Genomic DNA, 25487 nt, shown 5'->3' with positions numbered 1-25487 from the left:
GCTAGTCAGGGTGGCATCATACAGCACACACGTGCGCACACCGTACTGCACGCCCAGTCCAGTCCCGGCCCCGATCTGGGTCAGGGCCCATCCAACCCAGGTCCGACCTGAAACCAAGTCCGGGCAGGCCCCTGATTACATAGGGCGAAACACGTACATACATACGTACATACATACGTACATACATACATACATACATACATACGTACATACATACATACATACATACATACATACATACATACATACATACATACATACATACATACATACATACATACATACATACAGCATGTGGAAGTGGCCAAAGTTACGCAAGGGCAAGTGGGAGAGCCCCTGCTCATCCCCCTGCCCTCCCCCTGCCATTGCGCCATCGTGTCTCCCACTCCCCCGGCGGCTTCCTCCCTCCTGTCGAGCAGACTGCTGACAAGGCCAAGGCACTGGACAAGTTCGGCTTCCCTCTGCAGCTAGATTTCCGGCAAGTGCTGGCGGCAGCGGCAACGGGCAACTCGGAGGGGTCTCCCGCCGCCGCGGGCAACCCCGCCGCTGCCGCTGCTGCCACGGCGGCGGCGGCGCTTGAGGTGCCGCAGTACGCCGCCGGCACCCCGTTGTACGAGCTGGTCGGCATCCTGATCCACAAGGGCTCCCAGGCCAGCAGCGGGCATTACGGTGGGTGTGGTGGATGAGGGGGATGGTATGAATGCTGGGCCCTGAAAAGGACGAGCTTGCGCGGGATGGTGGGTCACTCGAGGAAGGGTCAGCAGCACGCGTTTTTATGTAAATTGCACATTAAGTTGCCGCGACAGCTCGGGTAGAGAATATATATTTCTCTAAGTAGTAGATAAACTCGGGGGCGCAGGTGCATGCACACCCCGCCATGGGTTCCCTCAGAACGCCCCCTCGGCAGTTGTCTTCGTCGGCTTTTTGCATTCATTGCGTGATCTTCCCAGCTGTTTAAATTGTTGTGCTGTAAAAATATGCAAGCAAACAAACAAACAAACAAACATTTCAAAAAAAAACACCTCGTCATGTCGTCAAATATGTAATCTCCGCAGTCGCGCACATTAAGGACCAGGTGACGGGCCAGTGGTGGCGATTCGACGACGACAGCGCCGACTGCATAGGCTACAACCCCACAGCCGCATTCCAGGCGGATCACGGAACCGGGGCCGCCGGGGCCGCATCTGCGGCTGCTGCAGGATCGGACGCCGGCGGAAAGGTAACTGCAGGTAAGGCCAGCATGCATTCTCAACGTCGAACGAAAATCACTGCCGCCGTACGTCCTCGCGACTCGCGATTGGTGATCTCAGCAGCAGCTGAAAATCCACGCACACGCGTTGTCTTCAGCTCCCGCGAGCGGCTAATCCTAGATTTTCGGGATGTGTTTTTTTGGGGCCCGGTATAACTTTCCAAATGAGTACCGCAGGCGCCTCTCGCAAGCGTTCTGCGGTTGGAGACCCCCGGGAGGATCCCGACTACGACCAAGACAGGGAGCTGCGCGAGCAGCAGCAGCACCCCTACGGCGACGGTGATGGTGACGGTGATGGTGATGGTGAGTCCGGGCCCCAGGGGGCGAAAGGGGGCCGGGGCAGGAAGGCGACGGCCGCCGCGCGGGCGGGTCGGTCCCGAGGGACCCGTGGTGCGAAGCGTGCAGCTGGTCCCGGCCGGGGCCGCGGCCGCGGCCGCGGGCGGGCTGCCGCCACCGCCACCGCCACCATGGATGACTCCGACAGCAGCGAAGGCGAGATGGCGCGTGCCATGGCGGCTTCGCTGGCGATGCAAAACGGAAGCGCCATGGACGGCTCCGCAACAGCGGCGAATGACGAGGAAGAGAATGTACGGCGTGCGCTGGCGGCCAGCTTGAAGGAGGCCCGCACGGGCAGTGCTGGTGCTGCTGGTGATGGTGGTGATGTGATGGTGGTGCTGGCGGAGAGCGTACGGCTTCAGGCTGTAGCCGCTGTCCCCAGCAGCCCCGCATGTGATGGAGTCCGCGCAAAACCTACCGATTTGGTAAGGGTGTGGGTAAGGGTGCGCGATGGGCCCATAAAATCTCTTGCATGTGTGCACCACTGGCATTAGGCCGTCACATGGCGGTTACGTTGCCGAGTACGCAGTGTGCAGTGTGCAGTGTGCAGGGCTGGCCGCAGCACCCCCGAGCCACGGGGGTGTGCCAATCTGCGGGGCGGCGGGAGGGCGGGAGTGGCTGTTGCTGACTCTTGTCTCCTCTGCTGTTGTTTCCTGACTTGCGTGTCAAAGAAGCCTTACGTGGACGAACACACATACACACACCCGCATACACACGCAACACACACACACACACACACAACACACGTGTCTGATGGAACGCGCGTCAGGCGCTGCCGTGCACGTTGCCGTGATAGGCTGCCCTCTGCTGCTTTTCCGCCCCCTCCCCCCCCCCCGAGGCGGCTGGAAGGCCTGCCCCATCCACACACTGGGCCCCTTACCCCCCTCTTACCCCCCTCTCAACCCCCGCTTAACCGTGATAACTACGTTGCGTTGCCCCTCTCAGGGCCCCGGTCGCATGAGTATGTCTCCATCTCCTGCAGCAGGAGGACAAGCAGCAGCAGCAGCAGCAGGTATCGCGGTTGGTGGAGAGGTGTTCGGGACGGCGGTGCACCTCGGTGCTCAGGCGCTATGGGCCGCCATGGACGGCGGCGAGGGGGCCCCCCCCGGCGGCAAGGGGTTCCCCGCCGCAGCTGCCGGACTGACAGCCGACGGCTGCTCAGAGGGCGGCGGCCCGGCGGCCCAGCACCCGGTAAGGGTCTGTGCGGTAGGAGGGCGCAGCTAATCAGCTAACAATCAATGCCACACATCGCGGGGTACATGCAACGGTGCAAAAGTGGTGCACAAGGCGTGAATGGACACCCCGCTGAAAAGTGCGGTGAAAAGTAGTGTAGGGGGAGTATGTGTTGTTTTGGGGGGAGGGAAAAGAGTCTTCGAGGGCTTCGTTGCACTACCTTGCGTCGCAAAGCCGTAGTTTTAACTTTGTTATAAGTCCATCCCAGCCCATTCCAGCCCTGTTGGCCGTATGGTGCGGTGGCCATCGCGTGCTCAGAGCCATCAGAGCTCTTTAGAAGGGGGAGCTGCGACCGGGCCCTCCTCCTCTCCGCACCCCGATCCTAATTCTCGATACTTCCCTCGCTTCCCTCGCTTCCCTCGCTGAACGCCCTCAGACGGGACCTGGCCAGGTGGTGGTGTCCGCCAATGCCTACATGCTGGTGTACCGGGCGGTGGACTTGGTCGAGCCGGCCGTGGTTTCGGAGACGTCCGCGCTGCCGGAGGACCTGCGGCGCACCGTGGCCGCCACGGCTGCGGAGTTTGCGGAGCGGTGCGAGGCGTACCAGCGGCAGCGGCAGGCGCTCAAGGAACAGGTCGGTGCTGGCGGTGTTAGTGCTGGTGTTGGTGTTGGTGCTGGTGCTGGTGCTGGCGGTGTTAGTGTTGGTGTTGGTGGTGCTAGGTGTTGGTGTTGGTGGTGCTAGGTGTTGGTGTTGGTGGTGCTAGGTGTTGGTGTTGTTGGTGTTGTTGGTGCTAGGTGCTGGGTGGTTGCTGGCGGTGGGCAATTCTCATGAGGGGATGAGGTGGGACGAGCAGTATCACGATGATGTGGGCGATGATGATAATCTGGGCAGTTTTTAGTTAGTGTCCGGATACAAGGCCACCTTCCTCTGCCGGCTGTCGGTCACATCATGGATTCTTATTTATTATTTCTGGTATTTTGGGAGTAAACGCATTCAAACTTTTCTCAAGACACCGCTTCTTGCGCTGCAAAGGTGGAGGCGCGCCAGAGTGGCGTGCGGGAGATCATGGCCATCATCGTGCCCCCCCGGCTTAGCCCCGGCAAACAGCAACAGCAGCAGCAGCAACAGCAGCAGCAGCAGCAGCAGAGCTTGCCGAAGCAGGAGTCACCGAAGCAGGAGCCTATTGACCTGACGAGCGGCGCCGGCGGCACGGCGCCAGGGACGATAACCACGGGCGAGCCGTACGCCAACGGCGATGCCGCGGCGTGCACTGCCGCCGCGGCCGCTACCGCAGTGCTCCCTGAGCAGGGTACCCTGGGTTACTGGGTGCCCTCCGCGTGGCTGGAGCAATGGGCAAATGACGAGGGCTCTCCGTCGCCGATTGACAACAGCGCCATTATGTGCACCAACAGCAGCCATGGTGGCGCAGCAGCAGCAACAGCGGCGGCGGCGGCGGCGGCGGCGGGGTCAGCAGAAGCAATGTCAAGCGGCGGCGGCGGCGGCGGGGCTGGCGAGGCGACGACGCGGCGCAGCGCGCGGTTGGATCCTAAGAAGGTGGCGGCGGCCAAACTGGTGTCACCAGCGGCGTGGAAACGGCTGCTGGTGAGGTGGGAAGGCCTTGCTATGACCGTAGTAGCTTCACACTAGGGGCAGTCTCGTTGGTTTGGGCTTGTTTCTGTGTGTGTGTGTGTATGTGTGTGTGTGTGTTTTCGAGCGTGCACACTTCCACGCCCTGGCTCAGTGCCAGCTCCAGTCTGGAAGCTTCCGGAAAGCGAGGGGAGGGAAAGGGTAAGGAAAAGGAGGGCCCGCGGGCCAGTGGGTGGTTGCATTCCCTGGGCATGTGCACTCGTCCTTATGTCCTCTTGAGATGTACGTCCTTAGTTACGTCCTTAGTTGTCGAGAGTGTACACTCTTCCGCTCACAACCCTTCCCGGCGGGATTAGAGGGTCCAAACTTTGTTGCGTCACGCTGGGGCGGTGACCCGACCCCCTCTTCGCAGCCCGCCATGCAGTTTTGTTCCCTGCTATCGCCGTGAGTTCTCCGCTCCGCTCCTCTCCTTCCTCCCCGTTCCCCAGGCAGCGCACGGCGGGGGCCCTCCACTGGCGGCCGGTGACGTGTGCCGCGAGTGCCTGGCCAACAACTTCAACGCCACTCTGTTGGGCAGCCAGGCCAACAAAGTACGGTCCCGTGTGGCCGCCATCTTGGAAGAGGCGGCGGCGGCGGCGGCGGCGGGGGGGGGGGAAGAGGCTGTGGACGATGAGGTGGAGTGCATGGGCGAGAAAGAGGCTGGTGGAGGGTCGTTCGCGGCGACGGCAGCGGCCGGTCGTCGATTCTGGGTGTCGAAGATGTGGCTGCAAGGTGGGAGGGAAGAGAGGACGGCGAGGCCGAAGGAGAGGCCGAAGGGGAGAGGACGGAAGTATCTCACCAGTTCACGTCGGCGCCGGGGCTCTGCTCAAAAGCAGCTCCTGAAACTTTGCGCGGATTTCTCTGCGCTGTGATGCGTCGTGTCGTGCTGCAATTTGCTTGCTTTACACACCGCAATCCTCTTCTCGAAGTGCTGCATTGCGGCTTTACTATACATCGCTGTGTGCCCCATTCAGCGGTGCCCCACCCCACTGCACTCCAGTAATACTTCGCAGTAATCGCGCGCGGTATGTGCGGCCCGGCAGGGTGGTCCAAGCGCCAGGGCGCCTCCGTCAAGGCCGAGAAGTCGCCCACCGCGGACCTAGCGTGTCCCCACGGCCAGCTGCTGCCCGCCGCCATCGTCAAGTCGGCTCGCCGCGTCGCTGTGCCCGGAGATGTCTGGTGCTTCCTACGGGACTTGTGGCGTCAGCAGCGGGTGCGAGAGGCGCAGGAGGCGGCGGAGGCCCGCACCTCGGCCGCTGCCAAAACCGGCCGCCGGGCGGCAAGCTGCGGCGGCGGCGGTGGCGGCAGCAGCGCGGCGCCAGAAGCCGCGGACTGCCTGGACCTGACGGGCGATGATCTGGGGCCTGGTGCTGGCGGCGACGCCGCCGTCGCTGCCGGGAAGCCGGTGGCCAGCAGCAACGGCAATGGCGACAGCGACGATGACGGCAGCGTGGTGGAGGTCATGGAGCGGTCGGCGGGGGGTGGCCGGGGGGATGAGGCAGAGGATGCGCCGGAAGCTGCCGCCGGCGCTGTCCCCACCGTGCAGGAGCTCGACGCTCTGTGCCCCGAGCTACAGGTCGGCCGGGTACACGAGTGTCTCATGTGCCGTACTGCGGCGGGGCAGGCGGCGGAGGCTCACGCGGACACTCGGCGACAGGTGGATGCGGAGAGGGCGGCGCTTGGGGGCTTGGCTGGGGAGGTGGTGCCCACTCTGGAGCCTGGCGGGCGGTATTACTTGGTGCCCAGGTGAGGGGCCAACGACCAGCGGCCAACCCAGAGAGGGGGGGGAAAGAGTGTCTTCTCATTGCCAGCGTGCCGGGTAATTGTCGTGCCAGGTCATTTTCCCCCGTTTCGACGTCGTTCTCTACTTGCAATCTCGTCTCTCGGCATCCCATGCTGCTTTCCACGTCAGGGGTTGCTGTTGCTGTTGCTGTCTGCCGAAGGGGTTGCTGTCCAACCGGTCTGGATGCCGCAACCGATCTCACCGCGGCGTTTCACCGTAAGGGCACACCTAGGGCGGTGGCGAAATGTGGTCTAGACGCCGAGCCGATGTTGCGCTCGTGCTTTCGGTCCTCCTTGCCGAGGCGTTCACCGACCGGTTCACCTACCAGGTTACCTACCGGTTCCCCTACCTAGGGCTCTACCCCTAGCGTCTGCCCGGGGCACGTTCCCCACAGCCGCATGGGCAGCCCCCTATCCGCCCCCTAGCCCCTTACTGTCCATCGCCTAGCGCCACTCTACCGCCCTTCCCTCCCCCTAATGCGTTATTACTGCATGCACCAACACCACTGCCCACCAGCGGCTGGGTTCGCGAATGGCAGCAGTTCGTGAGGCCGCTGTCGCGCCGCGCCGCACCGTCGAGCGGGCCTGGCGGCGGCGGCGGTGGTGGTGGCGGTGGCGGCGGTCCAGCAGCAACCGTTGGCGCAGGGATTGGAGGAAGTGGTACTCCAGGGGGGCCGGGATCGGCGGCGGCGGCGGCTGCTGCCCCAGCTGCTGCTGTCCGCCCTGGGCCGGTGTCCGAGGCCATGATGCGAGTGATGTGCCCCTGCCATCCTGGAGAGGCACGTCTCGGGGTGCCGACTCCGCGTCTGTCACTTAAAAGAAATAAGTAGGTTGGAGGTTGCTGCGGGTGCTACAGGAACTGGAGCTGCCTTTTGCCTTGCCTTGCCTTCTCATGACCGTTTGCAACGCTAGGAGCTCCTATGCGTTCCCATCACTGCAGGTTCCCACCACTCAACCCGTCTGGATGCGTGCGGTGTGGTGCGGTGTGGTGCGGTGCGGTGGCTCTTTCTCCCCTATCGTGCCTGAACAGGCTATGCCAGCAGGAGCCTGAACAGGACGCTTTACGAGTTATCCAGTCGGACGACTGGCGGCAGCTCTGCAGACTGTACGGCGCTACGGACGCCACGATCTGGCGGTCCCGGCCTGCAGGCCCGGCTGCCGTGGTGGCGGACGATGATGGCATCCGCAGCCGTACACCGCTGCGGAAGGGTGTCCCCGGCGCAAATGGCGTCAACGCCGTCGGCCACGGCCACGATCGCATCAACCTGGTTGATGGCGACGTCGACGATAAGGGCGCTTTTGGCGTCCAGGGCGGCGGTGACGGCGATGACGACGCCGTCATGGTCGCTGTTGGAAGTCCAAGAAGCACTGCCGGCGGAGCCGTCACTGCTAAGGCTGATGCCGTCGACGCCGTCGACGGCTCGGTGCGCTTGGCCGCCGTACACCACGGCTTTACCGCGGAGGTGGTCCTGCTCCCGCCGTCGGCAGCGGCAGTCGATGTCGGCGATGCCGATTCCGTCGACCTTTCGCCGCCAGCGTCGGTGCAGCGCGATCGCAACGCGCAAAGAGATCAGCCCTGTCTGGTTCCGGAGCTGCGCGTTTGGCCGCCCGTGTGTCCGCAGGCGCTAGCGGAACACAACCGTGCGGCACGGGAGGCCCTGTTGTCGTACCAGGAGGCCGAAATTATGGTCGAGCTGGTTCCGGCGGATGAGCTTGAAGGAGCGTTCCGGGCCACCATCCAAGGTGAGGCGTGGAGTGGGGGGGTAGGGGCATGGAGGGGAGGGGAGGGGAGGGGCGGGGAGTGGGGGGGTAGGGGCATGGAGGGGAGGGGTGGGGAGGGGCGGGGAGTAGCGGGGAGGGGAGGGGAGGGGAGGGGCATGGAGGGGAGGGGAGGGAGGGAAAGGCGATGGGAATAGGTGGGTTGGCTCAGGAATTGAGAACGATGTATTCTGTCACTCTGCGGACGCACACAGACACGGAGCAGTATGTGTCGGGACTTGGAGAGTAGTTACAGGGCTTTCCAAAGCTAATGCGACAGCAAATACGGCCGCTGATATGGCTATTGCCATCAGTGGTGGCAGTGTGTGCGACTGGATTAATGCCAGGGCACACTTTAAGCACTCGTTTCGTATTGTATCGTATCGTATCGCCAAGCATGATCTAAATCCCAGTAGCTATGTATGCGCTGTCCTGCCTAGTCGACATTTAGCCGGGACTGGTCCCCTGCGGCCCTTCTTTCTGGGGCCCTTCTGGGGAATCCTGTTGTCTGTCTGTGAGGTGTTCGTTCATGGATGTTGCCGCTACTGCCGTTACTCTCAATGCTGCTGCTGCCGCTTCTGCCACTACTGCTGCTGATGCTGCTGCCGCCGCTGCTGCCCCTGCCCCTGCCCCTGTGGCTGCTGCCTCTACTTCTACTCTCCTGCTACTGCTACCCTCCTGCTATTGCTGCTCCTCTTACTGCTGCTGCCGATGTCGCCGGTGATTGGTTTTAACTTTTCTCCGGCTGCTCAGCTCCCGAGCGCAAGTCCCGGAGGAGCCGCAAGGGGCGCCTGGCACTGACGGTCAGCAACACCACTACGTTACAGCAGCTGAGGTTGCGGGTGTTCGAGCAGCTGTCCATACACCCGCGCAACCAGTCGGTGAGTCGGCTCCTAGCACTACCTGCTGCCACTGCTGCTGCTGCTGCTTCCTGTCGGGTTCTGGGCTTGTGCGCGCACAGCGGCTTGTGTCTCATCTTGCGGTTCCATCGATGTTTCTTGGGGAAACATCAGTTAAGTCAGGACGAGTTTTTAGTCAGGGGGCATGAAACATCCATGTGTGTTTTGTATGTGTCTTGCGTCTTTAGTAGAGTAGGATGAATTTTACATTGCAAGGCCAAGTAAGCAAGGCAAGCAAGGCAACGAAATTTACGAAAGTGGGCGCTTATTGTATTTTACTGGTGGGTGGGTGGGTGGTATCTCTCGCCTGTGCCGTGCCTACTGATGGTGACGGCACCCATTCAACGTTCTTTCCTCGGGTGGCTTGTATGTATGTATGGCAGCTGTACGTGCGCGGCGAGGGGGGCTGTCCACGTCTGCTGGAGGGCGACGACCTGAGTCTAGCCCAGCACGAGGTACTCCCCGGAGAGGAGGTACGGGTGGTGCGGCGCAATGTGGTGCATGACGATGACGACGACGACGATGTGGTGAAGCTGCTGGGGGAGGTGGATGGTGGTGAGTGGGGGCAAAAAACGGGGGTCAAGTACCGATCGTGTGGGGTATGTGGGCGTTACCTGCCGTTGGAACCCCAGCCCACCTGCACGGGGTCCTCGTGCGATGGGAGGTATTGTGGTGGGCGTTACGGGAGTTACGGGCATTAAATTAAAATATGGACTGGGAGTTGAGCCCGCCATCTTTCCTGGTGCGTGACCCGCCGTTGCAAGACCAGATCCGCGAGTAACAACAAAGTTCCCACATAGCTCACATCTGTCCGTGTCAGCCACCTCCGTTCCAGGCTAACCTAGCACACGCCGTGCAGGGAATCCACACACACACATGGCGGTGTCTCTTTCAGTCTTAGGCCTGACCGCTCAACGCGTCCCGCACAGAGGCTCCTGCCGTACTTAGGGTGCCCTCCTAGCCATTAGGTCACCACCTACTACCTCGTCGGAGCAGATCCTCCCAGCGGCCCTATACCGAAGCTAGAAAGTCTTCTCAGTTAACTCATAGGGCATGTAGCACCCATGTACCCCACCCCACCTCACCTCACCTCACCTCACCCCACCTCCCCTCATCTCACCCCACCTCACCTCACCTCACCCCACCTCACCTCACCTCACCTCACCCCACCTCACCCCACCTCACCTCACCTCACCTCACCTCACCTCACCTCACCTCACCTCACCTCACCTCACCTCACCTCACCTCACCTCACCTCACCTCACCTCACCTCACCTCACCTCACCTCACCTCACCTCACCTCACCTCACCTCACCTCACCTCACCTCACCTCACCTCACCTCACCTCACCTCACCTCACCTCTCGCTGCCACATCGCAATCCTTCGGTTCCATTCAGCCGAGGGACACGTCTGTACACGGGTTCATGCCCGGCTCCTCACTGACTGCATTCCTCTCCGATTTAACCATCCACCGAACCATCCACCGAACCATCCACCGAACCATCCACCGAACCGTACACAATCGATCCGTTTCACCCCCGTCACCTTCGCCCCAACGGCCTCCATGCCGACAGCCCCTTCCCCATGCGGCTGTTCTGCCCGCAGGCCCCAGTGGCAAGAAGCGTCAAGTGGAGGAGGGCTTCAAGAACACCGCCTTGCACGGCGACCTGCCGCCGCACCAGCACCAGCACCAGCACCCGCACCAAGAGCAGCAGCACGGAGGTGGTGCGGCCGGGACGCGCGGGGGCGTGGTGCACGAGTGCATCTCGGGGCTTCTGTCCGATGGGGTGCTGTCTGATGGGTAGAGGCAAGTGCGCAGAGGTTCGGTGCATCTCTAGGCGAGCTAGCCAGTCCGGAAGGTATCTTGATGTGTCTAGGATATTGAAAGGCGGTGGTGGGATGCTGCTGGTTGCAGGCGGTGCGAGTGTCGACTTAGACAATAGTTGGCTGGTCGTCTGCGAGCATTTAGCCAGGCGGTGCGACGGATAAGGAACTCTTGTAAAACGAGTCCCTGCCTAGTTAGCAGCAGATATCGAACCATCGGCCTTGAGATTGGCGGCGGCGGGCTAGCTGCATTGTGCCAGGCTGCAGAGGGGAGAGTGTGCACCTGCAAGGACGCAGATATGGTGAAACGTTTGGATTTTTACTTCAAAAATACTCTGCATTACAGTTGGTAGTGGTGGTGGTGCCGGGCATGGAGATGGAAAAGTGGGCGCGCTGGGCCCTTGTGTACAACGCAAATGGTTTCACCGACGTGGGAGGGGGGGGGAAGAGATTGATTGGTAACAGCATTGGAACCCATGGGCGCGTGCAGTGCTCTCCTTCAGTCGACCGGAAGGAGAGCTCCTGTCCTCGTGCGATTCATTGCCTCTTTCGATGATGGCCCGCGTTCGATGACGGCCATCAGCAGCTAATACTAGTGGCGGGTTACGTCCCAGACCTGCTTTCCACTGGTTGGGGTTCCCCGGCCTCTACAGGGCCACAAACACACGCGGCCGCGACACGAACACAAACCCAAGGACACAGGGTGGGAGGGGAGGGGAGGGCAGGGGAGGGGAAAGGCACGTTGTTTGGGCAAGCTAGGCTGGTTTTTTTGTTGGGATTTTTTTAGACACTGCAATTTGTAGCAGCGCAGCGCTACAGCAGCAGCAGCAGCACAGCGCTACGTATTACAGCCGATCAGGCAGGGAGTCGGTCAGGCAGGCGAGCAGGCAGACTGTCTTTCGCTTCCGACATCGAAGGACAGCGGGACTTTTGCATCTCGAAGTACTTATATATAAAGCTCAACCAACGCAAAAACATTTTTTGGCATGCTAGTATTTTCCTATCTAACTTTGCAGGTCGTCTTACGTCAGCAGGGCGTGTGAACGTCGACTACTAGCTACATGCGCCGAGTCGACGACAACCTACTATCCCGGCGGACGATCCTCTAAATGACCTACAGCAGCTGCGCCAAGATTAAAATAGAAAAGCGACTGTTGATTGCGCAGTGATGGACGCGTTTCAGTTTGATAAGGTCCGAAGCCCCGCCCGTCGCACTGCAGAGAAGCCAATACCGGATATACGACTTCCTAACGGCGCGCCTCTAACTGCAATTCCTGCAGACCCTGAATCACGGGGAGCGCCCCTCATGTAAACCTGCGCAGCTATATTTGCTCGGCGCGTGGCCGGTAGTGTGGTCCAAGGATTACGTCGGGTCGTTCAACGGGCGCCTCCTCCTCCCCCTCACCACGGCACGCGACCAAGGGGGGAATGCGAGGGCGAGGGCGAGGGCGAGGGGGGACATCAATCGGCTGCCGGACCCCCTGCAGGACATGCCATTCCGCGAGGTAGCTAGGTGTGCTGTGTGCATGCATGCACATGTGGTTGCGCACGTAACCCAAATCAAGGCACGAAAAGACAGATCTGGAGGCAGGCTAAACGTCGTGAATGTAGCCTAAACAGGTGGCTCCTCTCCCTGAGACACGATGACAGCAGTAATTTGTAGGTTTGTAGGTTTTAGTGGATTTTGTTGCCTTCGGAGCCAGGAATGAACTAGCGTGTCAAGTGCGGTGTTGCCGGGGGCAGCACAGGTTGGCGGTTGGTCGCACGCATGCCGCCGCTGCCGCCGCCTCCGTGTTTGTTTCCGCGCCGCCAAGCCCTGTCCGTCCCACTTGGACCACGACCTCGACAGGTGTGGCCCGAGAACTACGGCATGAAGGCCGCATACCGCGAGCCTTCCCCGACCAAGGCTCGTGCCGTGTGGTACTACGATATCACACCAGAGCACAGCTTCTGGCGGCCGCCTAGTAACCAGAGGGAAATGGGAATGGGGGTGGGAATGTCGGTGGTGGGGGTGGGGGTGATGATGGTCGCAGTGGGCGCGCTGAGCCACTTGCGGGGCCCTGAGGGACGACAATCACGCTTGGTGTGCCCGGCCATCAAGCACCCCGTTGGAGCGGTTGGTACAGGCGGCAGTAGCCTGTTCACGGCGGTTGGGACGAGCAAGAATGACCCCATAACTGCAGATAACAGCAATAACAACAACAAGCAAACTGCTTCCAAACATGTTGCATTAGTAGGTTCTGAACTAATCGCAAAGCTGCTACAAGAGCATTTCAAAGAGTACGACTACGACGGGTGGGTGGGTGTAGTGTGCAGCAGAAGAACGCAGGCCAGCACGGGCCCTTCGCATTGCAGTACGGCATCAGTACGATATCAGCACCAAGCGTGCGGTGGGGCTTCTAACGGCTGCGGCAGCGGAGGTGGAGGCGGCGGCAGTAGAGATGGTAGGGGCGCCAGTGGCGAGGGTAGCGGAGACGGCAATGGAGGCGGCGGTGGCGGCGGCGGCGGAAACCGTGGAAGGCCCGGGGTTCGTGATGTACCCGAGTACGACTGGTACGGGATACGAACTGCGTGTGCTGTGAGAGCTCTTACCCCCTCAGTGTGTGTTCGTGCGCCCGAGCTGGCACCTCGCCGCAACCGCCAACATGTGTTTTTAAAAACTGTGAACCAGCACATGCTCATGCACAACCTTAGGCGCACACACGCGCATGGATTTGCGCGAACGAACGAGGGTATGAGTTGCAATACATGGCAAGACTGTGGTTGCCCGACATCGCCTGCTGCCTGGCTGTCCCCTTTTTGGCGACTGGTTGTTGCAGGAGGGCCGATCTGAGGTTCCACTTGGTGGGGTGGTGGCTGCTCTGGTTCGCATTGGCGCGGCCGCTTTGTCCGGCAGGGCTGGCGGTGGCTCTGCTGCCGCTGTGGCTGTTGGCCTCCCTCTGGTCGTACATATGTACATGGAAATACCACCACCACCACCACCACCACCACCACCTACCACCCCGGGAGCGGTAGAACCAGGTCGGGTCCCGACGCACTAAGTGTGTGTGATCGTGCGCCGTGTGCTGATTGACTGCCCCGTGGGGGGTGGAGTGGTGCAACAACCGCCCGCAACCGCTTACTCAGGGTCTAGAGCTAGAGCTAGAGGCGGTTACTTGCTTATTTTGGATGTCTGAACGACTGACTCTAAATGACTCTTGACTCTGGATGGCGCTGTCTTCCATTTGGCTTGGCAGGAAAGTGATGGCGTCATGCATGAGGGTTTTATAGCTGCACATGCAATGTGGATATGTATATGTGGTAATGTAGCAATGCGGTAGTACCGCGGTACGGCAGCAGTACTGTACGACGGGGATGTAAATGCAGTGATGAGGTTAAGGCATGGCGATGGCGGTGATGGTGGGGGGGGTGATGGGGGTGATGGGGGTGATGGGGGTGACGGTGGGATGGTGGGATGGTGGTTATGGGGGTGATGGGGGTATTGGTGGAATTGGTGATAGTGGTGATGGTGGCGGTGGTGTTGACGGTGATGGTAGTGGTGATGCAAGTGGTGGCATTGCTGTTGCTGTTGCTCTTTATGGTGGTTGACATGGTGGTTGACATGGTTGATGCCACTCCGTGTGTATCCTGTCTGGAACCGCCCCGTGCTGGTGCTGCACATGATGCGGTGCATCACAACAAGGACATCTGGAAGCGAGAACCTGAAAGTTAGAGCTGAAACCGCACGGTTGTTAGTTGTCATCAACATCCCCAGGCGGTGCCGTGGAGTGGAGCAGTGGTAGCACCTAATCTCCCCTCCCGTTCACAAAGAGATGGGCACCACGACCCGGTATTGACTTCCATTCTATTAAAGGCAACTCGTTCCAACAGCAGCTCGCGCACTGCTTTTGAAGAACTGTATTCGATCGCCACTGTATCGAGCAGCAGTGAGGTTTCCTCCCCAAGCCCTTTATGCGAGTGAGTGTGGTTTTCCGCAGGTGGGGAAAACAACCCTGGGCAAGGAGGGCACGAAGTTCTTTGTGGGGGTCGCCGAGCCGCGGGCATGTGTGGGTTCGTGTGGGCTACCTTAGATTGTAACGCATGGTGCGCTCGCACGCTGTGTTGTAATTCGGCTGGTTGCTGTCGGGATCGAACAGGGTGCTTGTGGTGACCCCCCCCCGGGCAGCAAGGGCCTTTAATATTAACGTGTCAATACCCGTCCACCCGTCCAGCCACCCGCCCGGGGATAACCCCCCCTCTCCCACAATGAAGAAGGATCCCGAGTGTTTGTATGTGTGTGTGTGTGTAGAGGGGGAGAGCTTGTGGGTGTGTGAGGTGTGTGTTTGGATGTGCGTGTGTGTGTATATGGGGGGGTGTATATGGCTGTGTGTGTGGGCAGGGGAAGGGAGGGGGACCGGGATCATTACACGCGATGACGCTCTCTAGTCACCCCCGAAGGTCCGCCGCCAAAGCGCCAGCACTGTAGTCCTCAGGCATGACATCGTCCATGCAGTCGAGATAAGATGCGGAAGAGCTAGTCGAAACCGAATGTCTCGATACCATTTGTAGTTTTCGTTGCCAAATAAATCGTGGAGTTGTTACAGCAGGGTGGGGCAGAGGTGATGGGTAACGCAGTCAAGGTAAAGGAAGCGCCAACAGCTCAGCCGCGCAATTGCAACCTCTGGACAACGATGGGTACAGGGTCAGCAAGCCAAATGTTGTGCCTCTGATAGGATTAGCTCGACCATGTTTGTAAATCTTGCGTAAATTTCAAATGTACGCCTAGGCAAGGACACAAGCTTTCCAACACTTTACCGAAGGCACAACTTCAGGCTTTCACTTCTGTGTTCAAGTTTTAAGATAAAAACCGATGAAGCATGTGTACCTGCGAAACTGGGCTCCCACGACTTCTAACTAACGACAGACCTATGGAACAACTGTTGCGTTCAGGAAAGATACTAGCGCAGTACCACTCAACAAGTGAGGCTTAAGAGTGATCTTGCAGCGATAAAATGCAATATATCTGTCATCGATCCGGTCGTTTTAGATATCTTAAGGAGACAGCAACAGGCTCGGAAACCTTGACATCGTTCCAGGACATAAGCTTCTGAGGTAAGTGATGTACTAATATCGCCATTTTTTGCACAAGGCACACAGCTAACTCCGAAAGCGAAAAAGTGCGGTACCGTTAAGTGATGATGCTGGGCACGCCGATGAAGTGATGTTGTGTGCATACATGTCGCCATAATGCTGCTTCCACGTCACTTATGGCATCGTGTCAATTCCTGGTACACGTCACGAGGGCGGCAACCGTCTGCACTCTAGCCCTGAGTGCACTTCGGCTATGGATTCCCTAGCTGTGGACCCCTCCGCGCTAACTTTCACAGAAAAGAAAACTCTATTTTCATCTATATGCAGCGCCGATTATGGCACACCGTCCGTCGGCCGACTTGTCAACAACCCCATCTCAGCGCCTTCTTCCTTTCGCCACCAGCTCGAGCACCATTACCCCAAGTTTATAACCACTTCCGTCTCCGGCAGCGATCGCCTGGCACCGGCAAAGCTCTTTGGCGAAACAACCTCCACCACCCCGGGCGGCAGCCGCAGCCGCAGTGACGGCAGCGCTGCCGCCTTCAACCGCCTCGATCGCAAACATTCCCATAAACTCATCCTCGAGGTGGCCACGCAGACCGAGGGACTCTCCCCCTCGACCTCCCTCCCGCCGCAGTCCCTCCCCCCCGCCGCCAACACCGCCATCAGCCCGCTTGACTCCTCTGAAGCAGACGCGCTGTTCTGGCTCCCACAAGCCCCACACGGCACGGCACAGGGCCCCTGCCACACCCCCACCCCCACCTCCACCCCCGGCCCCGCCATCATCCCCCCCGGCGCCAGCTCCCCAATGAAGCCAGCTCCCCACACAGGCACCTGCTGCTCTTGCCGAGGCTGTAACGCCAACCAGGGCATTCTTAAAGGGAGGAAGGCGGGGGCGGAGGATGGCGACGATGAGGTGGAGGTGGAGGGGCAGGCCGCATGCAGAGGTCGTTGTCACGGCGTTAGCAGTGGCGGTGTCAGCTGTAGCAGCAGCTGTGGCAACAGCGGCGGTGAAGGCAGCTGCACCTTGCTGCATGTGGCCACGGCAGCCGGGTGTGCAACGGGGGGATACAGCAGCAGTAGCTCCGACAACCACCACAACCACCACAACCACCATAACCACCATAACGACCGGCCTCTGCAGCTCCGCCTCCGCCTCATTGCGGATCTCCTGTCCCAGCTGGTCTCGGAGACGCGGGAGGAGGGCCGCGAAGTGGACCCGCGGGTGGCCAGGGCGATGAATCTAGCGACCTCGCAGACCGTACAACTACCACCACAACCGTTACAACCATTTCTGGAGCCCTTATCGGGGCCGTTATTAGGTTCGGAGCCGCCGCCGGGCCCAGAGCCCACGTCGATGCGGTTGACGCCGGGTTCGGAGCCGGAGCAGCCGCCGCCGTCGCCGGCGGCGGTAGCAGGTGCTGTTGTTGGCGGCGGTTGTGGGGGTTGTGGAGCAAAGAGGGTTTCGGAGCTGGCCAGGTCCGCGGCGGAGGTAACGAGGTGAGCTCAGGGGATCCGGGAGGGAGGGAGGGAGGGAGGGAAAGACGAACCACGAGCGAGTGAAGCTGAAGGAGGGAGGGAGGGAGAGGGGGTTTTGACAAGTAAGAGGAGGGCATGGAACTGAAGGGCTGGAAGGCGCGCGGATGGTGTGCGCCGGAAAGGCGGAGAACGGGTGCCCAGTGCCTATGGGGTTGATGCTTGTGTCGTACACATCCTGGGGAAGACATCCCCAACAGATACCAACACCAGAATTGATTTCTATTCCCTTTCCCGTTTTGATTTCAATTCGCCCCTAACGGCTTCCCTCAACATGCAGCTCTGCATCGGATGCCAATGCGGGTGCCGTTGGTAGTTGTGATCGGTGTCGTGGTAATGATGGGGCTAGCAGCAGTAGCAGCAGTAGCAGTAGCAGTGGCTCAATCGAGTCGCTCAGAGAGCAAGCTCGGGAGCTACGAATGCAGCTACAGAGGCGCGCGTTAGCGCAGTACGACATGAACAGGTACGGAAAAAGGCGCGGGAGCGCTTTTTTGTTAACCTGATGGTGGGATTGTAATTAATCTTTTGGAAGGGGTCCTCCAAAAGGAGGCTGTTTCGTTTCGGGGAGCAGGTCCTGACCGAGAAGATGGGGTTTTTTGAATGGCGAGTGGTTTGGCGGTTGCCAAAACAGGAAACACAACGATAAACCTGCGGCCCGATGCCTGATTTGGCCATGCGTGCGACTAAGCAAATTCGTTTGACTTCCGCCGTGTTTGTGCTTTTGCGCTTCTTCCCGATGAAAACTGCGGTCTGTGTGGTTTTATGTTTTCCGTACCATTTCCGTACATGTAACCCGCACCTACCCGCAAGTTCCCCATTGTCTCCCGTCGCCTCGTGCCGCATGGTGACGTCACCCGGCGGCTCGTCAGGACGGCGGCTGTAGCTCTGAGGCGCAGTTTGCACCAACTTAAGGAGGCTGCGGCTGTAGCCACGTTAGCGGCTACTGCCGCTACCGCCGGTTCTGCTGCTGCTACAGCTGTAACGTCCTCCCGCTTGCCTGGCCAAGGTCGCAGTCAACTAATCATCGAACGAGGCGCCTACCCGGGCGGTACGGCAGTGCCTGCATCAACACCGCCATCAAAATCAGCAGCAGCGTCAGTGTCGGCATTAGCACTGCCGTTAATGCCACCGCCGTCGGTGGCCCTCCGTCGGGTTGGCTCTGCACCGTCACAGCATCAGCAGCTGCTGCAGCTCGAGCAGCGGCGACAAGCCGAGCTGGCAGCACAGTGCGCCCGGCTACAGCGCCAGTGCGACGGTTTATTGTCGTACATTTCCTTGCTCAGCGGGAGCGCCTGTGCCGCCGCCGCCGCCGCTCCTGGTGCGGGGCCGCGGGAGCGGGCTGCTGGTGTCCAGGTGCTGCTGCCGGCGGCGGCAGTGACAGGGCCGCCACCGCCGCCGCCACCGCAATGTGCGGATGATAGGCGGCACGGTAGGCTGCTGCGAGTGAGGCTGGTGCTACTGCCGATGGTGCCTGACGGTTCTGTAGCAGTAGCGCGGCGACAGCCTGGAACCTGGAGCAGCAAGCGCCAGGGGGGGAATATCTGGATTAACGCGGCTGCTACTGCTCCTACCGCTGCTGCTGCTACCGCTGAAGCTACTGATGATGATGATGAGGAGGAGGAGGCGGAGGAGGCTGATTTCTTGGAGTCCCCGGTCCGTGTGAAGCTGCAGTTGACTGTTTGTCGTACTGCGGTGTATTGCGGTTTCGGAGCCGGGCTGGAGCAGCGGAGCGAATCGGAGGTGCAGTTGTCGTTGTCTGGCTGGCTGCCCGCCCTGCGGCCGCTGAGGCTGCCGCTACTGCCTTTTGCTGGCGGCGCCGCTGCTGATGCTGCTGATGCTGCTTCTTCTGCCGGCGGCGGCGTTACAACGGCGCCGTTGCAGCAGGACGGATTGCCAACGAGGTGGCAGCTGGCGGCAGCTACATCCGCAGCTGCAGCGGCGGCGGCGTCGACGGCGGCGTCGACGGCGGCAGCTGAAATGTTGAGAGTACAACGGGCGGCGTCGGAAGTGGGCAGTAGCGGCGGTGGTCTTGACAAGGCAGTGAAGACGGGAGGGGTTGGCGGCGGCGCGCTGGCGACGGCGGTGCGGCAGCTTGTGGCGGCGGTGGAGGAGCAGACAGGAGCCGCCGCCACCGTCGATGGCGCCGCCGATGCTGCTGCGGCTACGGTACCGCCCGTGCCCCGATCCGTACTTGACGGCCTGCGAGGCGTTCTGCAACAACTTAGGGATGGCGGCGGCGACGACAACGGCAGCGGCGCGGCCGGTGCTGACGTCGGCAGCGCCGGCAACGGCGTGTCTCTGCTTCCGTTGCCGCCGTCGCCGGTACGACACCAGCAGCTGGGCCGTTCCGCTGGCACCTCCGCTGACGCAGCTAACGGAAGTCAATTCCCAGCGCCGTCGATGGCGCTGCCGCTGCCGCTGCCGCAGCAACCGGGCGTTAGGGCGCCGCGCCCGGAGTCCAGCAGTCCACTTGCTAATGCGGACGGAAATCGCGCGGCGTGTGTGTGCGGCGAACCTGATTGGATAGACATACTGCAGGACATGTACGGCGAGACGCATTTGCTGCAGCTATCGCCGTCGCCAAAGCAGGGGGAGGCTGTGCCCGAGGAAGCGGCTGCGTCGTGTCGTACGACGGTGACCGTGACGGCGGCGGCGCCTCCTAAGACGAACCAGATGGCCACCGCGTTAGCGATGGTGTCGGCGGCGGCGCGGACTGAAGTAGAAGCGCTGCCGTCGGCGGCGGTGGCCGCGGCGGCGGCACCGACGGCGGCGACGGCAGCAGCGGCGGCGACGGCGTCGGAGCCCCGGGAGGAGGAAGCGATTGCGTTCACAAGTACTCTAGAGCGGCGCACAAGAAGCGCGCCGGTCTCCGCTTCCGCCGCCGCAGCCGCGGATCAATTATTGTTTGGCGGCGGCGGCGGCAGTAGCAGCTACGATGCAGCTCCCGTGGCGGAGCTACGGCACGGTGGCGGCGTCTTCGCCTCGGCAGTTGCCGCCGCCGCCGCCGCTACAGCCCTGGAAGACTGCGCCGTAGGTGCCGCCGCCGCCGCCGGCCGGCCGTACAGCGGTGCCAGACGCATTCCAGAGCGCGTCGCCACACCTCCTTGCAGCCCCCGTACCTCTCCATGTACTCCCGCCGCCAGCCACGATTTAAGCGAGTTGGATCCGGATCCGAATCTTGCCGGCAGCCACCTCGGATCCTGCTCGGCCGCAGCCACCGGCGTTGACGGTAGCGGCAGTGGCAGCGGTAGTGGTAGCGGTAGCGGTAGCGGCGGCGGCGGCGGCTGTTGCTTTGATGACGGAGACTACAGCTGCCGGGACTATTGGTACGGCTACGAGGATCTGGATCTGGCGGAGTGGGACGAGCTGGCTGCTGCTGCTGCTGCTCATGGCCCCACGGCTCTGTTGACCGCCGTGGGGGTCCTCCGCGAGCAGCTTCAGTTTGCGCATTTGGAGATTGTGTCGCTAACTACGCAGGTACGGCATTATGACATGTACCCTCGTCTAATACCCCCCTAAATACACACACACACACACACACACACACACACACACACACACACACGCGCGCACAGCCCCTACCTCCCGCGCCCGTCATGTGAATAGACTGTCTACGTATCTTCATCCTTTGCGGCCTCCGTCCATCTTCCGCCCTCCGCTCCCCACCTACCAACCTCCCCACGACGTCAGTTTATAATTCATTTCCCTTGCATCACTTAGGATTTGCCCACCTCCCCGCCTCCGTGCGTATGTATGTACAGCTGGGGGCGCTAAGTCACCAGCGTGAGGGTCTGCGGGCTCGCGCCAGTGAGCACGACGCGGCTCTACAGCTCCTGGCCATTAACGAAGGGGAGGCCCTGCTGGAGGCCCAGCGACTGAGGCGCCAGCTGGCTTCGGAGCGGGCGGCTCGGATCCGACTGAGTGCGCAGTGCGACGACCTTCGGAACATGTGAGTGAGGGGGGAGAGAGGGGGGAGGGGAGGGTTGTGTCCGCCCTGTGTACGTGTCTGTTTTGATATAGTCTGTGCGTATAAGGGCGTTTTGTATGTCTGTATGTCTGTAGATAGGTAGGTATTGCTAGGCTCGGATATGTGCGTGGCGAGCACAGGGAAGGGTGTAGTAGCCCAGTAGACCCAGATGGAGGCGGTGTTCCCTTTTGTCGTGTAGCAGTGGCTGAGGCGCCCACCGGGATAAGGGAGAGAAGGGGATGAGGAAATAGGAGATTGGGCATGGAAGGGGAGAGAAGGGAAGGGGAAGGGGAGGGGAGGGAAGGTGGGAGGGGAGAGGATTCATCAACCGGGTGGCGCATGCGCTCTCTGTTGTACAGTGTACACGGTGTGCGGTGCACCCCCGCGTGTGTGTGTATGCGTAACTCCCCTTCCCGAACCCTCCTGGCGTCCCCTGTTCTCCGTTTCCCCCCCCCCTAAAACACACACTTCTCCCCCTAGCCTCTAATTATTACCCCACATGGGGATTGCAACAAGCCACCCTCCGACCCGTTGTTCAACACACGCCCCCTCGCCCACTTGCCCACTTTCATCCGCCACCTGCAAACTCACCCAGGGTTTTGTCGGGTCTCCCGTACCTGACCGGGCAGTCCCCCCTTGGGCCACTGCCGCACGTGAGGGGGGGAGCGCTCAGTACGGCAACACTGGCCACAGGAGGGGGAGAAGGGGGAGGGGGAGCTGCGCAGCTATTCGGCTCACCCAGCAAGCCTACGTTAGAGGCGGCGCCGTATAACTGTCATAACGATAATAACCACCAAAAGAACTACCAACGCATTCACCATTCCGGGAACCTGCTGCGGCGGCCTCATGGATCCAACTACCCCAACAGCAACAACCACCATCACCATCATCACTACGGCCTCAGTCAGCAGCAGCAACACCATCAGCAGGGGTGCGATGCCCAGCAGTTGCAGCAGTTGCTGCTGCAGCACCAACAGCAGTTGCTGCTACAGCAGCATCAGCAGCAACAAGGCCAGCAGCATCGGGTTGCGTTGTTGCAGAGGCATCGCTCTGCGCCGCGACACCGACCGAATCCGGGGGCCGTATCAACCGAGGGAGGCGGCGAGTGGGGCGTTAGCGGACTTGTAGGTTTTGGAGGTCAGGCGCCGAGTTCTGTCGTGCATGGCGAGCTGTTACTTGGTCAATAAGTCTTTCGGATTAATATAGTTTTGTTTTTGTATGTTTGATGTTTATGATTGCGGTTTCCTGTTAGGTATGGCAGCATTTGCAGTTGGGCAAGAGAAGAATTACGAATACTTCTCTTGCCCAACTGCAAATGCGTCTCGCTTGTCATCTTGGTGCTGGTTGCGCTCGGCGGTAGTATTACGATGGCAAATTGTTTGTTCGTGTCTTGCATGAGATGGGATGGGGCGCCTAGCTTTCCTCAAACACGCACTTGTTGATGTTTCAGGATGGACAAGTCGGCAGCAGTGATCTCGAGACCAATTGATTCTAGGTTTTGTGTAGGCGTTGATAAAGGCTGTCTGATTGCACGTTGCTCATTGGCTTGCGTGGGCAAGCTGCGACAGCGAGAAAGTCTACCCGGGTATGGTAACCGGCTGTCGGTAAGAGATAGGAGCAAATGTTAGGATCAACGTAGCTATAAAGCCGGCTTTTGTCGATCGGTATTATTTTTCGGATCTAGCAGGGTTTTGGATTTCTATGTATAGTCTGAAGAGAGTGTTTCGTTGCAGGCTCCTGAGTGGTAGCTTTCGCAGTTCAATTTTCGCAAGGATGATAGTCCACTGTTATCTTTTGATGTTTGTGAAAGACAATCCGAATAGCTATGGCTATGGCAAATGCATAGCCAATGGTTGTGCAAGCATTCTTCGGCTAGTGTTGCGACGGTTCGTGCATGTCCCAATTCCGTGGCTCTCGCTGGATTTGGGTTCATTTTTCAATGTGACCGATGTACGTGGAAAGCTTTTGGTTTGCACACGGCTTCCAGCAGGACGGTACGGATTTGGCCGGATCAGTCAACATGTCAGCGGGCCCCACACGTTTTGCGTATGTTCGTTTCTTGCATGTTACACAGGTTATATGAATAAACTACACATGCAATCAGGAGTATCTTTGTAAAGGTTTTCGGGATCGCACGTTCGGGCATCGCCCAGTTGTATCCCTGGTCCAGCAACCGGTTCGCGATTCGTGTGCATATCACGAAATTTATCGCAAGACCGTTTGCAATAGGGATTTTACCCTAAGGCAAAAATGCAAGCTTATCGTCGATTGCAAGATGGCCGTTCGGCAAGCCAGGCCATGCCGCGGTTGCAGCCGAGAGCAGTCCTGAAGCCGCGGCAAAGGCCGCTAAGAAACCTGGGCCGCGCGGAGACGGCAGCGCCGGGAGTGATGGCCCCGGACTCTGGTCCACAGGGCGTCTCCTTTGATGGCTGGACCAGCATTAGCGACGCGGAACGATACCTGCGTGAGCAGTGAGTGATTAGAATACAGTCAAGATGAGCAAATGTCAACTATTGCGTCTCAACGCACCTTTTTGAGGTGCTTCCCCTGCCTCCCACCCACCCTACCTCCTTTAAGTACAGTACGACAGGACATATGGTTGGTTTCGCTGTATCTGTAATTAGGCAGGCAAGCAATCCAGGCTACGTTGGAGGCTGGACGAGTACGAAAGAAAGGGCGACAGTCAAGAACCCCCTTTCTTACATAGCCGTACGCCTTGTTACGCCCCAAGTCCCGTTACTATTGCATAACATGTGATATCTGTCGCATCCCTTTTGTTGGATAAGGCACCCTCAGCATTTTGGTGTTCGTTGCCCCGGGATGTCGTACATTGCGTGGGTGCGAGATCTTGAAAAACGTCGAGAAAAGGGCGGAGGAAGGTTGCGAGGAAACGGAGGAATGGTGTCTCGCAAGCAGCTGGGGCTCTGTACCACTCTCTTGCCATTCCCTCCTACACCTCCACTCCTAAAAGAGTAAAAGGGGAGGGGGCCGGGGACCCACCCACACGTGATCCCAATATTTTGTCGCCCTCTTTCGCCCTCTTCCCCCTAACCCCGAAGAACCTAGGGTTTTCCGCACGTAACCCCTCTCCCCCTCCCTGCCTCCCCCGTCCCCCCCTTCCCCTCCTGCCTGCCTGCCTGCCAGGAACCCCTACCCCCGTGCACTCGCTTCTGTGGACGAGCTGGAGGGTGGGCCGTACACCGGGCGCAAGGCAGTGGTAGTGGGTGCGGGTCCAGCGGGCTCGGTGGCGGCCATGTTCCTGGCCCGACAGGGCTTCCGAGTGGACGTAAGAAAGGGAGGGGGAGGGGGAGGGGGAGGGGGAGAGGAGGGGGAGGGGGAAGGGGAGAGGGGAAAAGCGGCGAGGGGTTAGGGCGACGGAAAAATTCGAAGGGGACAATCTGTTGCCCTGCCCCTGTTGCTGTACAACGTGGGTGGCATGCACGCGTCGGATGGGAGCATGACACACTTTCACACGTGGATTGTACGGCGGCGACTGTGTCGTACAGGTGTACGAGCGTCGTCCCGAGCCCCGCAACGACCCGGTCGACACAGGTCGTGCCTACATCATCATTCTGATCCCCCGGGGTCAGGCGGCGCTCAATGAGGTGTGTATTGGTGTGTTTTTCTTTGTGTATGTGTGTATGTGTGTGTGTTAAGGGTGGGGGGTTTACGTAATGGTGTAGCTGCGCGCGTGCGTGTTTCCATGTTTGAATGAACTACAAGTATTTGTGTATGTGTAGTTGCGCGTGTTTGGGTGGGGCAGTGGGTGTCAGATGGGCCTGGGGGTCGCCAGTGGGGTGCAGGGGCCTAGGTGCCCCGAGGTGCCCGGTGGCGCTCCTGCCTGGGATGAACACATACATACATACATACATACATACATACATACATACATACATACATACATACATACATCCAGACATACATGCACATACAGACATACATATGCACAAGGGCATACACCCCTTTCCCCTCCACCGCCATGCATTCCCATCTTCTTACCCCTACCTACCGCCGTACACGTCCGTGGCCGGCACCGTGACCGGCAAATACACACCCATACACCCACAGTTGGGCATCAAGCTGCCGGCTGACGAGCACTTCAAAACCCTGGGCACCGTCAGCCACAACGTGAAGGGCAAGGTCCGGGTGAGCAAGGAGGAGGGCAATGTCACCTTCAGTCGCAGCGGCCTCGCTCAGTGGCTCATTGACACGGCACGGGAGCGCTACCCGGGCCGCATCAACTACTACTTCCAGGCGGGGGCGGG

General features: G+C 60.0%; 1 protein-coding gene across 1 annotated transcript in view; it reads left to right on the top strand.

Moving 5' to 3' along the window:
* The window catches only part of ssa14 (flagellar-specific protein Ssa14), a gene marked incomplete at both ends in the record, with an annotated part of 31841 nt that overhangs the window by 3148 nt on the left and 3206 nt on the right, over positions 1-25487 (top strand). The window contains 32 exons of the mRNA XM_002955436.1: positions 420-669; positions 1056-1229; positions 1427-2010; positions 2531-2776; positions 3195-3392; positions 4068-4159; positions 4501-4547; positions 4759-4790; positions 4835-5117; positions 5429-6131; positions 7198-7910; positions 8679-8806; positions 9208-9379; positions 10431-10550; positions 11303-11352; positions 12499-12948; positions 13469-13670; positions 14523-14626; positions 16123-16305; positions 16357-16641; positions 16864-17219; positions 18125-18698; positions 19347-19577; positions 19683-19755; positions 20143-20285; positions 20691-20732; positions 21017-21204; positions 21818-21875; positions 23635-23693; positions 24367-24508; positions 24729-24827; positions 25291-25368. Coding sequence (XP_002955482.1) covers positions 420-669; positions 1056-1229; positions 1427-2010; positions 2531-2776; positions 3195-3392; positions 4068-4159; positions 4501-4547; positions 4759-4790; positions 4835-5117; positions 5429-6131; positions 7198-7910; positions 8679-8806; positions 9208-9379; positions 10431-10550; positions 11303-11352; positions 12499-12948; positions 13469-13670; positions 14523-14626; positions 16123-16305; positions 16357-16641; positions 16864-17219; positions 18125-18698; positions 19347-19577; positions 19683-19755; positions 20143-20285; positions 20691-20732; positions 21017-21204; positions 21818-21875; positions 23635-23693; positions 24367-24508; positions 24729-24827; positions 25291-25368 — 7059 coding nt within the window. The remainder of the gene's footprint in view (positions 1-419; positions 670-1055; positions 1230-1426; positions 2011-2530; positions 2777-3194; positions 3393-4067; positions 4160-4500; positions 4548-4758; positions 4791-4834; positions 5118-5428; positions 6132-7197; positions 7911-8678; positions 8807-9207; positions 9380-10430; positions 10551-11302; positions 11353-12498; positions 12949-13468; positions 13671-14522; positions 14627-16122; positions 16306-16356; positions 16642-16863; positions 17220-18124; positions 18699-19346; positions 19578-19682; positions 19756-20142; positions 20286-20690; positions 20733-21016; positions 21205-21817; positions 21876-23634; positions 23694-24366; positions 24509-24728; positions 24828-25290; positions 25369-25487) is intronic.

Source organism: Volvox carteri (genome assembly GCF_000143455.1).
Source record: "Volvox carteri f. nagariensis unplaced genomic scaffold VOLCAscaffold_51, whole genome shotgun sequence".
Classification (NCBI taxonomy): domain Eukaryota; kingdom Viridiplantae; phylum Chlorophyta; class Chlorophyceae; order Chlamydomonadales; family Volvocaceae; genus Volvox; species Volvox carteri.
Note: the sequence above shows the minus strand (reverse complement) of the source record. Positions and strands in the feature narration are given on the sequence as shown.